The sequence below is a fragment of the Phocoena sinus genome, chromosome 7, assembly GCF_008692025.1.
Source record: "Phocoena sinus isolate mPhoSin1 chromosome 7, mPhoSin1.pri, whole genome shotgun sequence".
Classification (NCBI taxonomy): Eukaryota; Metazoa; Chordata; class Mammalia; order Artiodactyla; family Phocoenidae; genus Phocoena; species Phocoena sinus.
The window spans coordinates 55,858,064-55,876,784 of record NC_045769.1 but is presented as its reverse complement, the minus strand read 5'-3'; the positions used below and the strand labels follow the sequence as shown (position 1 = coordinate 55,876,784).

Sequence of the window (18,721 nt, the reverse complement as noted above, 5' to 3'; positions counted from 1 at the left end):
ATGACTCCATGAAACCTTGATAAGCACAAAGAACTATCAACAATAAGAACAAAATTTAAAAAGATGTTTGGAGACAGTTGTATTAAAAAAGGACTGTGTTTAAAAGGACAGTGTTTAGGGCTTCCCTGGTGGCGCAGTGGTTGAGAGTCCGCCTGCCAATGCAGGGGACACGGGTTCGTGCCCCGGTCCGGGAAGATCCCACATGCCGTGGAGCGGCTGGGCCCGTAAGCCACAGCCGCTGAGCCTGCGCATCCAGAGCCTGTGCTCCGCAACAGGAGAGGCCACAACAGTGAAAGACCCACGTACCACAAAAAAAAAAAAGGACAGTGTTTCAAAAGGACTGTGACTGTTAAACATAAAACAATCTTTGGGCTGCTGTCATCTGGGGGCTTGGCTGGACTAAATGGCCCAGGCTGTGTGGCCCCTTCACAGAGATGGCTGAAGTCCGGGCTCAGTGGGTCTCTGGAACAGCTGAATCAATTGATTTCTCTCTCTCACTCTCTCTCCCAGCTAAATCAATCTCTCTCCCTCTCCTTCTCTCTCTTTCTCGACAGTTTCAGGCCCTCTCACTCACCATAAGGTTTCTCCATGTGGTCTTTCCAGCAGGATTGCCAGACTTCTTACATGGCGGCTTAGATCTTCCAAAAACCAAAAGAGGAAGCTACCAGGCTTCTTAAGGCTTAAGACCAGAATTGGCATACCATCACTTCTACCACGTTCTATTCATTAAAATGAAACAAGGTCAGCCCAGATTCAACGTTTGAAGGGACTACAAAAAGGCACGAATACCTGCAAGCCAGTTTACTGACCGCCATTTCTGGAGACCAGCTGCCGTGATGCACAATAAGCATTTATTATATAAGCTCACTTATTAATAACCTTCTACTGTAGCAGACGATATTCTTATTGTGGTAGAGATAGGCACACAATGGTTTAAAATCATCACCCTTATTTTCATTATCAAACAGCATATATATAGTCATGATTTTCACACACAATTCCAAAAAAGGGAAATGAACCAAAAATAAACCTCTTGGCAGGATTAACACAGAAAGATTTTATTTCAAAGATTCTGATTCCATATCATTGTTGCAGTTTTATAAAGGAAAGTTAAATGTGAAGATGTAGATTTGACAACAGTAATTAAATGAGTATGGACTTAGCCAGAATCCCACATAAAAAGTTGAAAAATCAGATATTTGGAGATCAGGACACAGGTTCTAGTCTCAGTTTTGAAGGTTAACACTGACTAAGTGTTTGATTTTGGACAAGTCTCTGAACTTCAGTTCTCTCAACTATAAAATGAGAATATGGGAACCAACAGTTTTCAAACGTTTTCTAGCTTGTATACTTTATTCAAAAGTAGTTTTACTCATAGGAGGCAGGGAAATAAGATGTGGGGGAGTAGGGATGTGTCTGACCCTTCCCCAATCAGAGTACTTTTGTTTTAAATACTGAGTTTTCTTTGGAGGACTGCATATAAACAAATGGTTCTGTAAATAAAATGTATTTGAAAATGAGAGATCTGGCCCCAAACCCCCATTTTATAGATGAGGAATTTTATAGATTTCGCCCCTTTCTGCACCCTTCCCTCTGCCTTCATAGTGCCTGTCATCAGCTCTCGTTCCTTCGTACAACACCTCACCCCTCCAGTGGCTCCCTACTCTCAGCTGCCCTACAACCATAGTATTCTGTGCTTAAATGAGGCCCAACTCTGTGGGGAATGAGGAATTCAAGATGAAGAACTCCATGAGATTGTGATTTCAAACTCACAAGCTGGTAACAATGATCACTGAGTGAAAAATACAGAAAAGAAAATTTGATTCTAAATTCTAATGTGATGATGAGGGAGAATAAGCCAATAAAATATTCTCAAAATCATGCTGTATTATACACAACCTCTTGTAGGACACAAGGGTTCAATTCAAAAAGTTACTCTTCTTAAGAAACAAATGGTATGTTGTTTCCCACAAGAACCCCTGACTAGAGGTTTACATCTGAGAAGTACTTCACTTACTAGTGTAAAAAATTTTAAGAACACAGGAACTAACAATGTTCCACTGCTTTCTGATGAGTTCTCTCTTTTCCTTCCAAGACACAAATAATTGCCAAGTGATCTCATGTTTTCACTCTAATTAAATGAAATAACACTTTATTCTTCCAGATCCCTATCAAGATATATATTAAAATTGCCTATGCTAAAAGTAATAAATGTAGATCTTATATAATCATCCAACTGTCTACAATACATTTCAGATATCTTTTTGTTAGTATGCAAACAGCATAACATTTCCTGGTCACTGAAGTCTCCTGGTTCCTATTAATGGTGCGATAAAACAAGGACACTTACTTTTTATTTTAGATTTCATAATAATAAGAATGTGTTCTCTTATTAACATGAATCTTTTTTCTACTGAATCTTTAATTCAAGATTAGGAGACATTGGCAGACTTCAATATCTTGACAACATTAGGTCACTGTAAAGTTAATTATTCTTTCCTTTGCTCTGTCAAGGTACACCAAATTTAGCTTAAGAGCACTCAGAGATTCCCCTAGAGGGTCCTGTTATTCACAAGAAGGTATGTTGCACAGATACGGTGCCTGTATCAGTTAGGGTTTGACCAGGAAAGCAGGACCACTATGAGTGATGTGAATAAGGGAATTACTACAGAGATTAGACTTTACATAATTTGGGGAGAAGCTAAGGAAATAAATAACGTCTCAGAAAGGGACAGCTAAAGGATCAAATTTCCTAAGACCACAAAGGGGAGCTGGTGAAGATTACGGAAGGTTACTGTCTCCGCATCTGGTGATGAACCTGTAGGTCAGCAGGGCAGGGAGTCAGGAAGAAGAACAGAGAACAAACTACAGAGAGCAAGGACAAACCTGTGAGGACAAACTGGTACCAGTGTTGTCTGTTTCTCACCATTTCACACCTTGATTATATGGATGACCTGACCTAAGCCTTCCCCCTCAAAGCAGCACATACCCTGAATCCCTGGTCTAGGACTCAGAAAAGCTGAAAAAGATCTGGTAGGAGTTGGAGGCGCTGAGTGCCCAGCTGCTGCCCCACCACCCAAAGGCTGCTGTAGTGACAAGTATGAGTTGCACCTGGGACCCTACATGGAGCTTACAAATGTAAAGGCTTCCGTTTAACTGCTGCTTTCCAAATCTCAGGCAGATTTCTCATGTGACCAGCCCTAACCAGGAGCCATACAGAGAAGAGAGCTCTGGAAAACACAGTTCCAACTTAGCTAAATTGGCACAATATCAAATTACCACAGTGCCCAGAAGCTCCTTCATGTACTTTAAATTGATCCTAAGATGGATTTAAGCCTCTCAAAGTTGACATATATTCATTCAGTGATAAAGCCCATGAAAATACAGAATTTTAATTACTGTATTTATTTGCAAATTTTCCTCCAAATTTTTTTCCTATCTAATATTAGAAACATTTCTACCAGCAAAGAGGTACTTATTTTGCTCTTACCTAGACAAACATAAAATGTAAAACAACACTCAACACCTTATCACTAGCTCAACAATTTTTTAAATGTAAAAAAATCTACCTAATGCTTCTCCATTTCCACCAACTACGTTTTATCATTTCAGCTCTTCTCACACTATCTTCTCTCTACTATTCCTAAGTCAAAAAGTATTTAAACTCCAAACAGGAGGCCTTCTTGCTCCTATGCAATGTGGCTTTTTCTCAGTACCACCAAGTTTATCTATCAGGACTGTATAAATCTGAACTATAATTATAAATCTGAATTGAGTTCAAGCTCTTTCTCACAGAGCTCTATGTCTCATGCAAATTAGAACACAGGGTATGTCAACCAGTTCTACATCCCTGCAAACCCAACTCAGCTCTGACACTGGCAACATCCTTAATACATGCTTGGAGTCCCTACAGATGTCTCTGCCCTCATCAAAGAACTCCTCCAGGGAGAAAGTCACAAGGTCAGCTTTGCCTAAGGCCCTCTCTTGGCCCACAGGGACACACTCTCCTATTCAACACCGGCCCTGGGCTCCAGGAGGAGTTCATTCTCTCCCACTTGCCAAAGCATTAAGAGTGATACCAGGCACTTAAATGATTTAGAGGAACCTTCTGGAAATCACAGCTTTTTCAACCACATTCCCCTCACTTTGGAAACTTTCTGACAGGAATATCTTCTCAGTAGTGGCATTTGCTAGTAAGTTAACTAGCTAACATATTCCTAGGACATGGTGAAAAGTCACCAAGAATTGGAGTAGAAGATCTAAATTTTGGTTCTGGCACCAGATCTTTCTAAGTCTCGCTGTAGAAGGTAAACTTCACCTTACAGAGGTGTTGTTGTGAAGTGGAAATGAGATAATGAATATCTTATCCTCACCCATAATGACCCCGACCAGTCCATTATCCACCTCTCCGGTAAGGAAACAGCTTGTCCTTGTATGGGGCCGTGTCGTTTGGGTGACAGAGTACTTGTAGGATTTCAAAGCCATTTCAGGGGCCATCTCAGAGCCACCGTTCCCTTCCACATGGGCCCTGTTGTGGACCTGCCCCATTATGCCTCATTCCCACTTACTGTGAAGTGGGAGGTCTTTTACATTTAGGGTGAGGGTTGTTTTTCTTTCTCCCTCTCTCTCAGGGTCCCTGCTATCCCTCCCTACAGTCCAGCCTTATATTACTCAGGATTAGAAGGGCATCATAAAAAGATGAATTCAGAAAAAGAATGTTATGTGATATAAATGCATATTAACATGGAACATGCTTTTCTCCTTCTCTCTAGGTTTTATTTTATGTCACCCATGGCCAACAATTGCCTTTTTTTCCCCAATAATATTCCTAAGATCACATATTTGCCTTCATCTTCCCTACTTTTTTTCCCTTAAAGTTACTTTAAGTATTGTTTATAATAAAAGGCAAACATATAACCAAACAGCTTAATGAAAATTAAACCTAATGTCTGCTATATTTACATTTAAATTGCAGAGAAATAAGTATGTGGAAGCTATCTCCATCATCAACAGCAGTTGCTAGGCCTATAAAATATTTGTGCATGTAGAGACTACTGAAGAGCAATGTTTCAGTTTCCTTCCCTCTCTTCCTCCATCCTGACCTTGTCCACATCCTTAGCGACCAGATAAAATCAAGTTCAGACTCTGAAGGACATTTGATCAGTAGATTACACACAATCAAAAATATCAACTTTTGGGCTTCCCTGGTGGCACAGTGGTTGAGAGTCCGCCTGCCAACACAGGGGACACGGGTTCGTGCCCCGGTCCGGGAAGATCCCACATGCCGCGGAGCGGCTGGGCCCATGAGCCATGGCCGCTGAGCCTGTGCATCCGGAGCCTGTGCTCCGCAACAGGAGAGGCCACAACAGTGAGAGAGGCCCACGTACAGCAAAAAAAAAAAAAAAAAAATCAACTTTGATTTTAAAATGTTAAACTTACTACAAGCTGATCAGGAAAGGTCAAATATGACTTCTTCAAACATGCAATATTTGAAATAGGAAAAATTTGGCTTATAACTAATAATTTTTAAGTTGTAAGAGCATTTCATGAAGATGTTGCCTGTTTCAAATACTCAATAAGATCTTCTCTCTCACTCTTCTTTTTAAGACCAGCAAAGACCATTTTAGTTCCAGGGATATATTTTTTTGGGTTCTCCAAATATTCCATCAGAGTCTCCTCTCCCCAGATAACACCTATAAAGGTGAAAATAAGTTTTAAGTTTGTGAAGTTACATTTGTAAGGTTTACTTTCTGATGTGACCCACATTTGTGAACAAAAGATTACTCTTGGACTCAGTAGGAAGGTTATTATAACTGAGAATACTTAGTTTCTGACCTACAAGAAAATTCCAAAATTAGTCTTCGGTGATCTACTCTTGGGTTTCTTTGTAGAAATCCAATGCTGTTTAAGATTATCTAAGGTACACCAATGAACTACCAACCCAGACATGTTGGGCCTAAGCAGTATGGCATCCTCCTAGAATCACAGAGAATTCCTTCTATCTTAGAGATCAATTAACCAAAATCCTCATTTTGCAGATGAGTAAATGATGACCCAAAGAGAGGATAATAACTTACCCTAAGATGACAAGGCCACATAGAGTAAAGAACTGGTAACTAGTAACTTATATTTCCATGTTTTTTTGTTTCTCTTTTTCCCAATCACACCAAGCTGCCTCTGTCAGGATCTCTAACAAAAACCTATGAGTTCAGGAATCCAGTTTTACAATGAGAGACAGGTTGCATCCAACGTTTTTCCTTTCTAAAGCCAGTTGAAAAGAACATGAACAAAGAGAAACAGAAATGCTAGTTCCACTTTCAATAAAATTTTTGAGTGAGTGCCTCTACCACCAAACTTGATACACTTAGAAGACTACCAAGGACATAAAACCTGGACCAGAATGAAAGGACACTTTTCACTAATTTCTAAAGAAGAGAAAAGTTCTCCAAAATAGGTGACAAATCCTGAGGTGCAGAGTCATAACCCTCTGTTGGACCCAAAGAGAGTAGAGTACATATTGGCTGGCTGTGAAAGTCTCCCTAAATTCAATTTGATAACATGGAGGGCCAGGGGAGCCAGGAGTAAAGAAGAAAACACATCTTTAAAAGAAAGATTCTACCTTGCAATAGGATAAAAGAGAAACTTGAGGTGTTGGATAACCCTGGAGCTGCCAGTCTTTGTCAGCTGAAGAGCCAAATAACCCTGCAGCAAACATATACATATACACATAGCTCTAACACATAACTGTGGGTGAGGAAGATCTTATAACCAACTGGAACACTCAGACCCTCACTCTTACTGTCCTTCTGCAAATAACCAATCAAGGACAAATTGTCCTAATCAAAAGATGAGTAGTAATCAGAAAGGAGTCACCATGAAAGAGTACTGAAAACACACACACAACATACACACACACAGCAGAAAGGAATATTAAAAAAGTTAAATGAAATATACACAACAAAAATTATATACACTAAGCAGAAAAAATCAGGAGCACATTCCCATGGATTCAGAAAAGGTCTTTGTTATTTGTAATGAGGTAGACGGACCTAGAGTCTGTCATACAAAGTGAAGTAAGTCAGAAAGAGAAAAACAAATACCGTATGCTAAAGCACATATATGGAATCTAAAAAGAGGTATTGGGACTTCCCCGGTGGCACAGTGGTTAACAATCTGCCTGCCAATGCAGGGGACACGGGCCCTGGCCCGGGAAGATCCCACCTGTGGCAGAGCAACTAAGCCCACGCACCACAACTACTGAGCCTGTGCTCTAGAGCTCGTGAGACACAACTACTCAGCCCACGTGCCACAGCTACTGAAGCCTTTGTGCCTACAGCCCATGCTCCACAACAAGAGAAGCCACTGCAACGAGAAGCCAGTGCACTGCAACAAAGAGTAGCCCCCACTCGGTGCAACTACAGAAAGCCTGAGCACCACAACAAGGACCCAATGCAGCCAATGATAAATAAATTTACTTTTTAAAAATAAATTTATTTTTGAAAATAAATAATTTTTTTTAAATAAATATTTTTAAATAAATAAATAAATTTATTTTTTTTAAATAAATAAATATGGGGACCTTCAAGATGACGGAGGAGTAAGATGTGGCGATCACCTTCCTCCCCACAAATACATCAAAAATACACCTACAGGGCTTCCCTGGTGGCGCAGTGGTTGAGAGTCCGCCTGCCGATGCAGGGGACACGGGTTCACACCCTGGTCTGGGAAGATCCCACATGCCGCAGAGCGGCTGGGCCCGTAAGCCATGGCCGCTGAGCCTGCGCACCCGGAGCCTGTGATCCGCAACGCGAGTGGCCACAACAGTGAAAGGCCCACGTACTACAAAAAAAAAAAAAAAAAAATACACCTACATGTGGAACAGCACCTACAGAACACCTACTGAACACTGGTAGAAGACCTCAGACTTCCCAAAAGGCAAGAAACTCCCCACATACCTGGGTAGGGCAAAAGAAAAAACAGAAAAAAGAACAGGGATGGGACCTGCACCTCAGGGAGAGAGCTGTGAAGGAGGAAAAGTTTCCACACACTAGGAAGCCCCTTCACTGGTGGAGACGATGGGGGGTGGCGGGGGAGAAGCTTCGGAGCCATGGAGGAGAGCACAGCAACAGGGGTGCTGAGGGCAAAGCAGAGTGATTCCCGCACAGAGAATCGGTGCCGACCAGCCCTCACCAGCCCGAGAGGCTTGTCTGCTCACCCGCCACAGCGGGCGGCGCTGGGAGCTGAGGCTCGGGCTTCGGAGGTCAGACCCCAGGGAGAGGACTGGGGTTGGCTACACAGCCTGAAGGAGGATAGTGCGCCACAGCTAGCTGGGGGGGAGTCCAGGAAAACCTCTGGACCTGCCTAAGAGGCAATAGACCACTGTTTCAGGGTGTGCAAGAAGAGGGGATTCAGAGCTCCACCTAAACAAGCTCCAGTGACTGGGCGAGCCGCTGCTATCAGCACAGACACCAGGGACGGGCATGAAATGCTAAGGCTGCTGCTGCAGCCACCAAGAGGCCTCTGTGCAAGCACAGGTCAGTATCCACACCTCCCCACCCACGAGCCTGTGCAGCCCACCACTGCCAGGGTCCCATGACCCAGGGACCACTTCTCGAGGCGAACACACGGCGCGCCTCAGGCTGTAGCAACATCACGCTGGCCTCTGCAGCCTCAGGCTCGCCCCGCATTCCGTACCCCTCCCTCCCCCTGGCCTGAGGGAGCCAGAGCCCCCTAATCAGCTGCTACTTTAAGCCCATAATGTCTGAGCAGGAACAGACGCCTTCAGGCGACCTACATGCAGAGGCGGGGCCAAATGCAAAGCTGAACCCCAGGAGCTGTGCAAACAAGAAGACAAAGGGAAATTTCTCCCAGCAGCCTCAGGAGCAGCAGATTACATCTCCACAATCACCTTGATGTACCCTACATCTGTGGAATACCTGAATAGACAAGGAATCATCCCAAAACGGAGGCCATGGACTTTGGGAGCAACTACAGACTTGGGGGTTTGCTTTCTGCATCTAAATTGTTTCTAGTTTTATGTTTATCTTAGTTTAGTATTTAGAGCTTATTATCATTGATAGATTTGTTTATTGATTTGGTTGCTCTCTTCCTTTATTGTTTTTATAAATATATATATTTTTTTCCTTTTTCCCTTTTTGTGAGTATGTAACTGTATTCTTCTTTGTGTGATTTTCTCTGTATAGGTTTGCTTTTACCATCTGTCCTAGGGTACTGCCTGTCTGGTATTTTTTCTTAGTATAGTTTTTAGTGCTTGTTATGATTGGTGGATTTGTTTCCTGGTTTGGTCTCTCGCTTCTTTCTTTCTTTTATTACTTTTTAAAATTTTTAACAATATTTTTTATTTTAATAACTTTATTTTATTTCTTTTCTTCTTTTTTTCTATCTTTCTTTTTCTCCCTTTTCTTCTGAGCCGTGTGACTGACAAGGTCTTCGTGCCATGGCCAGGTGTCAGGCCTGAGCCTCTGAGGTGGGAGAGCTGAGTTCAGGACATTGCTCCACCAAAGACCTCCCGGCCCCGTGTAATAGCAAACGGCCAAAGCTCACCCAGAGATCTCCATCCCAACGCTAAGACCCAGCTCCACTCAACAACGAGCAAGCTACAGTGCTGGACACACTATGCCAACCAACTAGCAAGACAGGAACACAACCCCACCCATTAACAGAGAGGCTGTCTAAAATCATAATAAGGTCACAGACACCCCAAAACACACTACCGGACATGGTCCTGCCCACCAAAAAGACAAGATCCAGCCCCATCCACCAGAACACAGGCACCAGTCCCCTGCACCAGGAAGCCTACACAACCCACTGAACCAACCTTACCCACTGGGGGCAAACACCGAAAACAACAGGAACTATGAACCTGCAGCCTGCAAAAAGGAGACCCCAAAGACAGTAAGTTAAGCAAAATGAGAACACAGAGAAATACACAGCAGTTGAAGGAGCAAGGTAAAAACCCACCAGACCAAACAAATGAAGAGGAAATAGGAAGTTTACCTGAAAAAGAATTCAGAATAATGATAGTAAAGATGATCCAAAATCACTGAAAAAATACAAGAAATGCTTAACAAGGACCTAGAAGAACAAAAGAGCAAACAAACAATGATGAACAACACAATAAATGGAATTAAAAATTCTCTAGAAGGAATCAATAGCAGAATAACTGAGGCAGAAGAACAGAAAAGTGACCTGGAAGATAAAATAGTGGAAACAACTACCATAGAGAAGAATAAAGAAAAAAGAATGAAAAGAATTGAGACAGTCTCAGAGACCTCTAGGACAACAGTAAATGTAACAGCATTCAAATTATAGGGGTCCCAGAAGAAGAAGAGAGAAAGAAAGGGACTGAGAAAATATTCGAAGAGATTATACTTGAAAACTTCCCAAATATGGGAAGGGAAATAATCAATCAAGACCAGGAAGCACCGAGAGTCCCATACAGGATAAATCCAAGGAGAAACACGCCAAGACACATATTAATCAAACTATCAAAAATTAAATACAAAGAAAAAATATTAAAAGCAGCAAGGGAAAAATAACAAATAACATACAAGGGAATCCCCATATGGTTAACAGCTGAACTTTCAGCAGAAACTCTGCAAGCCAGAAGGGAGTGGAAGGACATATAGAAAGTGATGAAAGGGGAAAAGCTACAACCAAGATTACTCTACCCAGCAAGGATCTCTTTCAGATTCGACAGAGAAATGAAAACCTTTACAGACAAGCAAAAGCAAAGAGAATTCAGCAACACCAAACCAGATTTACAACAAATGCTAACGGAACTTCTGTAGACAGGAAACACAGAGAAGGAAAAGACCTACAATTACACACACAAAACAATTAACAAAATGGTAATAGGAACATACATATCAATAACTACCAAAAATGTAAAAAGATTAAATGCTCCAACCAAAAGACACAGACTGGCTGAACAGATACAAAAACAACACCTGTTTAATGCTGTCTACAAGAGACCCTCTTCAGCCCTAGGGACACATACAGACTGAAAGTGGGGGGATTCAAAAAGATACTCCATGCACGTGGAAATCAAAAGAAAGCTGAAGTAGCAATTCTCATATCAGACAAAATCAACTTTAAAATAAAGGCTATTACAAGAGACAAAGAAGGACACTACATAATGATCAAGGGATTAATCCAAGAAGATATAACAATTGTAAATATTTATTCACCCAATATAGGAACACCTCAATACATAAGGCAAACGCTAACAGCCATAAAAGGGGAAACTGACATTAACACAATCATAATAGGGGACTTTAACACCCCACTTTCACCAAAGGACAGGTCATCCAAAATGAAAATAAATAAGGAAACACAGGCTTTAAATGATACATTAAACAAGATGGACTTAATTGATATTTATAGGACATTCCATTCAAAAACAACAGAATACACTTTCTTCTCAAAGGCTCATGGAACATTCCACACAATAGATCATACCTTGGGCCACAAATCAACACTTGGTAAATTTTAGAAAACTGAAATCATATCAAGTAACTTTTCTGACCATAATTCTGTGAGACTAGATATCAATTACAGGAAAAAAACTGTAAAAAATACAAACACATGGAGACTAAACAATACACTACTACATAAGCAAGAGATCACTGAAGAAATCCAAAAGGAAATCAAAAAATACCTAGAAAGAAATGACAACGAAAACACAACGACCCAAAACGTATCGGATGCAGCAAAAGCACTTCTAAGAGGGAGGTTTACAGCAATACCATCCTACCTTAAGAAACAAGAAACATCTCAAATGAACAACCTAACCTTACACCTAAAGCAATTAGAGAAAGAAGAACAAAAAAACCCCAATGTCAGCAGAAGGAAAGAAACCATAAAGATCAGATCAGAAATAAATGAAGGAAACAATAGCAAAGATCAATAAAATTAAAAGCTGGTTCTTTGAGAAGATAAACAAAATTGATAAACCACTAGTGAGACTCATCAAGAAAGAAAGGGAGAAGAGACAAATCAACAGAATTAGAAAATGAAAAAGGAGAAGTAAAAACAGCCACTGGAGAAATACAAATGATTATAAGAGATTACTACAAGTAACTATATGCCAAAAAATTGGACACCCTGGAAGACATGGACAAATTCTTAGAAAAGCACAACCTTCCGAGACTGAACCAGGAAGAAATAGAAAATATAAACAGACCAATCACAAGCACTGAAATTGAAATTGTGATTAAAAATCTTCCAACAAACAAAAGCCCAGGACCAGATGGCTTCACAGGCAAATTCTATCAAACATTCAGAGAAGACCTAACACTTATCCTTCTCACACTCTTCCAAAATATAGCAGACTCATTCTACAGGCCCCCATCACCCTGATACCAAAACCAGACAAAGATGTCACAAAAAAAGAAACCTACAGGCCAATATCACTGATGAACATAGATGCAAAAATCCTCAACAGAATACTAGCAAACAGAATCCAACAACACATTAAAAGAATCATACATCATGATCAAGTGGGATTTATGCCAGGAACACAAGGAATCTTCAATGTATGCAAATCAATCAATGTGATAAACCATATTAACAAATTGAAGGATAAAAACCATATGATCATCTCAATAGATGCAGAAAAAGCTTTTGACAAAATTCTACACCCATTTATGATAAAAACCCTCCAGAGAGTAGGCATAGAGGGAACTTACCTCAACATAATAAAGGCCATATATGACAAACCCACAGCCAACATCATTCTCAATGGTGAAAAACTGCCATTTCTAATAAGATCAGGAACAAGACAAGGTTGCCCACTCTCACCACTATTATTCAACAAAGTTTGGAAGTTTTAGCCACAGAAATCAGAGAAGCAACAGAAATTAAAGGAAACCAAATCAGAAAACTAAAACTGTCACTGTTTGCAGATGACATGATCCTATACAAGGAGAACCCTAACAATGCTACCAGAAAACTACTAGAGCTAATCAATGAATTTAGTAAAGTAGCAGGATACAAAATTAATGCACAGAAATCTTGTGCATTCCTATACCCTAATGATGAAAAATCTGAAAGAGAAATTAAGGAAACACTCCCATTTACCACTGCAACAAAAAGAATAAAATACCTAGGAATAAACCTACCTAAGGAGACAAAAGACCTGTATGCAGAAAACTATAAGACACTGATGAAAGAAATTAAAGATGATCCAAACAGATGGAGAGATATACCATGTTCTTGGATTGGAAGAATCAACATTGTGAAAATGACTCTACTAACCAAAGCAATCTACAGATTCAATTCAATACCTATCAAACTATCAAATGGCATTTTTCACAGAAGTAGAACAAAAAATTTCACAATTTGTATGGAAACACAAAAGACCCCGAAAAGCCAAAGCAATCTTGAGAAAGAAACATGGAGCTGGAGCAATCAGGCTCCCTGACTTCCAACTATAGTACAAAGCTACAGTAATCAAGACAGTATGGTACTGGCACAAAAACAGAAGTATAGATCAATAGAACAGGAAAGAAAGCTGAGATAAACCCACACACATATGGTCACCTTATCTTTGAGAAAGGAGGCAAGACTATACAATGGAGAAAAGACAGCCTCTTCAATAAGTGGTTCTGGCAAAACTGGACAACTCCATGTAAAAGAATGAAATTAGAACACTCCCTAACATTATATACAAGAATAAACTCAAAATGGATTAAAAACCTAAATGTAAGGCCAGACACTATAAAACTCTTAGAGGAAAACATAGGCAGAACACTCTATGACATAAATCACAGCAGGATCCCTTTTGACCCATCTCCTAAGAGAAGTGGAAATAAAAACAAAACTAAACAAATAGGACCTAATGAAACTTCAAAGCTTTTGCACAGCAAAGGAAACCATAAACAGGACGAAAAAACAACCCTCAGAATGGGAGAAAATATTTGCAAACGAAGCAACTGACAAAAGATTAATCTCCAAAACATACAAGCAGCTAGTGCAGCTCAATATCAAAAAAAGAAACAACCCAATCCTAAACTGGGCAGTAGACCTAAATAGACATTTCTCCAAAGAAGATATACAGACTCCCAACAAAAACATGAAAGGATGCTCAACATCACTAATCATTACAGAAATACAAATCAAAACTACAATGAGGTATCACCTCACACCAGTCACAATGGCTATCATCAAAAAATCTACAAACAATAAATGCTGGAGACGGTGTGGAGAAAAGGGAACCCTCTTGCATTGTTGGTGGGAATGGAGGACAGTAAAAAACTAAAGACAGAATTACCATATGACCCAGCAATTCCACTACTGGGCATATAACCTGAGAAAACCATAATTTAGAAAGTGTCATGTACCACAGTGTTCATTGCAGCTCTATTTACAATAGCCAGGACATGGAAGCAACCTAAGTGTCCATCGACAGATGAATGGATAAAGAAGATGTGGCATATATGTACAATAGAATATTACTCAGCCATAAAAAGAAAGGAAACTGAGTTATTTGTAGTGAGACGGATGGACCTAGAGTCTGTCATACAGTGTGAAGTAAGTTAGAAAGAGAAAAACAAATACTGTATGCTAACACATACATATGGAATCTTAAAAAAAAGAAAATGGTTCTGAAGAACCTAGAGGCCGGACAGGAATAAAGACGCAGACATAGAGAATGGACTTGAGGACACAGGGAGGGCAAAGGGTAAGCTGGGATGGAGTGAGAGAGTAGCATGGACATATATACACTACCAAATATAAAACAGATAGCTTGTAGGAAGCAGTCGCATCACACAGGGAGATCAGCTTGGTTCTTTGTGACCACCTAGGGGGTGGCACAGGGACGGTGGGAGGGAGACGCAAGAGAGAGGGGATATGGTGATCTATGTATACGTATAGCTGACTCACTTTGTTATACAGCAGAAACTAACACACCACTGTAAAGCAATTATACTCCAATAAAGATGTTAAAAAATAAAAGTAAATAAATTAAAAGACAGTACTGATGAACCTAGTGGCAAGGCAGAAATAAAGACACAGATGTAGAGAACGGACTTGAGGACACAGGTGAGGAAGGGGAAGCTGGGATGAAATGAAAGAGTAGCATTGTCATATATACACTACCAAATGTAAAATGGATGGCTAGTGGGAAGCTGCTGCGTAGCACAGTGAGATCAGCTCAATGTTTTGTGACGACCTAGAGGGCTGGGATAGGGAGGGTGGGAGGCTCGAGAGGGAGGGGATATGGGGATAGATGTATACATATAGCTGATTCACTTTGTTGTACAGCAGAAACTAACACAACATTGTAAATCAATTATACTCCAATAAAGACCAAAAAACACAACTTATCAGCTAAAAAAAAAAGGTCTTTATAAATCAAGGGCTTATAGCAGAGCTACAAAGGTTCAAGGAGATGATAAAACAGAAAGACATAAATAAGAGCAAAAAGAATAGATACTACTGATAGCACAATCAGGCTTGAAAATATTGATAAAAACAAAATGAGAATAAAAAGTTTAAAACAATCATAGGAAAAATAACAGATATAGAAGACATTTAGACAACAGATATCCCAAATATGCACAATTGATGGCCCAAGTAAGATTTCTTTAAAAAAAACAAATGAAATAGTATAAAATTATTAAAACATATAATTCAAGAAAACTTTCAAAAATAAAAGTCCTTAAAAACAAACAACTCAATCCAAAAATGGGCAGAAGACCTAAACAGACATTTCTCCAAAGAAGATATACAGATTGCCAACAAACACATGAAAGAATGCTCAACATCATTAATCATTAGAGAAATGTAAATCAAAACTACAATGCAATATCATCTCACACTGGTCAGAATGGCCATCATCAAAAAAATCTACAAACAATAAATGCTGGAGAGGGTGTAGGGTGTGGAGAAAAGGGAACCCTCATACACTGTTGGTAGGAATGTAAATTGATACAGCCACTATGGAGAACAGTATGGAGGTTCCTTAAAAAACTACAAATAGAACTACCATATGACCCAGCAATCCCACTACTGGGCATATACCCTGAGAAAACCATAATTCAAAAAGAGTCATGTACCACAATGTTCATTGCAGCTCTATTTACAATAGCCAGCACATGGAAGCAACCTAAGTGTCCATTGACAGATGAATGGATAAAGAAGATGTGGCACATATATACAATGGAATATTACTCAGCCATATAAAGAAACAAGATTGAGTTACTTGTAGTGAGGTGGATGGACCTAGAGTCTGTCATATAGTGTGAAGTAAGTCAGAAAGAGTAAAACAAATACTGTGTGCTAACACATATATATGGAATCTAAAAAAAAAAAAAAGTGAACCTAGGGGCAAGACAGGAAGAAAGACACAGACCTACTAGAGAATGGGCTTGAGGACACAGGGAGGGGGAAGGGTAAGCTGGGACAAAGTGAGAGAGTGGTAGTGTATATATGACATATATACACTACCAAATGTAAAATAGATAGCCAGTGGGAAACATAGCACAGGGAGATCAGTTCGGTGCTTTGTGACCAGCTAGAAGGGTGGGAGGGAGGGAGATGCAAGAGGGAAGAGATATGGGGATATATGTATATGTATAACTGATTCACTTTGTTATAAAGCAGAAACTAACACACCATTGTAAAGCAATTATACTCCAATAAAAATGTTAAGAAGAAAAAAAAAGTCCTGAATCTGCCAATTGGAAAAACACAAGTCCAGGAAAATCTGAAACAGATCAATCAAGGCTTATACACAGCCTAGTATATTACTAAATTTCAATACGAATTTTACTGAAACTTAGGGGGAAAAGAGTAAAATAAAAATAAAAACAAGTAACTTATAATGGAAAACAATCAGGCTGGCTTCAGATTTCTCCAAAGAAAAATTCAACATGAAGCATACAAAATCCTGAGGAAGTAAAAGTATCATCCAATCATTTTACGTCTAGCCAAACAATTCAAGTGTAATGGGAATCCATCAATCTTTTCAAACATCAAGAACTGGAGTAATATGGTTCCAGTAATTCTTCCTTGGCATAACTACTGATAGATAATCTTCTACCAACCAAAAAGTAAATATAGACACTGTGGTAAAAGCTGGGAATAAGCACTAATACAATCTAAATGTAGGACAAATGTTAAAGCAACTGTGGTAATTATAGTTACATAGGATATAAATTATATGTATCATGTCAAATCAGAAATAACAACATAAGTAGCTCAGTTAAGAGTATGAAAAAATTGGGGCTTCCCTGGTGGTGCAGTGGTTGGGATTCCGCCCGCCGATGCAGGGGACGCGGGTTCGTGCCCCAGTCCGGGAGGATCCCGCATGCCGCGGAGCTGCTGCGCCCATGAGCCATGGCCGCTGGGCCTGCGCGTCGGGAGCCTGTGCTCCGCAACGGGAGAGGCCACAGCAGTGAGAGGCCCGCGTACCGCAAAAAAAAAAAAAAAAAAAAAAGTATGAAAAAATTGGAGGTTGTATAACCACTTTGATTCTCTCATCCTTCAGAGTGAAGAATAGACAGATATTGCTTAAAGTAGTTAAATAAAATAATAGAGGCATACAATATAACTTAAAGTATGAATACAGCCACTAAAATTATAAAGAATAATATTACCATATAAAATTAGTTGGTAAAGGGAAAGGAATAGGGGAGGATAGGGAGACATGAATATACATAATTTCCTATCACTCATACTGGGAAGTATCCTTTTAAACTATCTGAATTTTCATATAATATAAATGGGTTTCAAAATATTTTTTAAATTATTAGTACATTTATGATTTTATGTGTCCTACTGCTTATTTTAACAGATCTGACATGACAAAAGGAAAAAGATAATAATAATAATGTTAGTTCAGCTAATATGTTAACCCCATGATATGATTTCATCAAAGGCTGAAGAAGACCTGAGTCTGAATCTTAGTTACATCACTTGTTAGCACACAAACCTGGGCAAATCATGAGTTAATTCAATTTGTTTCAATTATCATTGCCCCCGAAATGCAAACAGCATATAGTTATTCAATAATATGTATAAAGTACTATTCTCAAAAGAAAAATTGTATCCATTTACAGATGTTTAAAAAAAAAACAATACAGATGCTCAACATCACTAATCTCTAGGGAAATGCAAACCAAAACCACAAGGAGATATCACTTCACACCCATTAGGAAAGCTATTATCAACAAACAAACAAACAAATAACAAAATAACAAGTGTTGTCTGAGATGTGGAGAACTCGGAACCCTTACGTATTGTTGGTGGGAACATAAAATGATAGAGCCCTTATGGAAAATGGTACAGCTATTTCTCAAAAAATTAAACTCAGAATTTTCATATGATTCAGCAATTCCACTTCTGGGTATTACACCCAAAGGAAGTGAAAGCAGGAACGTGAACAAATATTTATATCCTGTGTTCATAGCATCATTATTCATAATAGCCAAAACTGGACGTAACCAGAGTGTCCACTGATTGATAAACAAAATGTGGTATATACATACAATGGAATATCATTTAGCCTTTAAATGGATGGAAATTATGACACATGGTACAACATGAATAAACCCTAAAGACATTATGCTACATGAAATCAGCTAGTCACAAGAAGACAAATACTATGTGACTACATTTATATGAGGTACCTAGAGTAGTCAAATTCAGAGACAAAACAGAATGGGGGCTTCCAGGGCCTGTTTAATGGGTACAG

General features: G+C 39.5%; 1 protein-coding gene across 1 annotated transcript in view; it reads right to left on the bottom strand.

The window, feature by feature from the left end:
• Window positions 1–5,402: 5,402 nt before the first annotated feature.
• The window catches only part of LOC116756700 (cytochrome c 2), a 28,875-nt gene continuing 15,556 nt past the window's right edge, over window positions 5,403–18,721 (bottom strand). Inside the window, exon 2 of the mRNA XM_032637564.1 lies at window positions 5,403–5,693. Coding sequence (XP_032493455.1) covers window positions 5,545–5,693 — 149 coding nt within the window. The 3' untranslated portion in view covers window positions 5,403–5,544. The remainder of the gene's footprint in view (window positions 5,694–18,721) is intronic.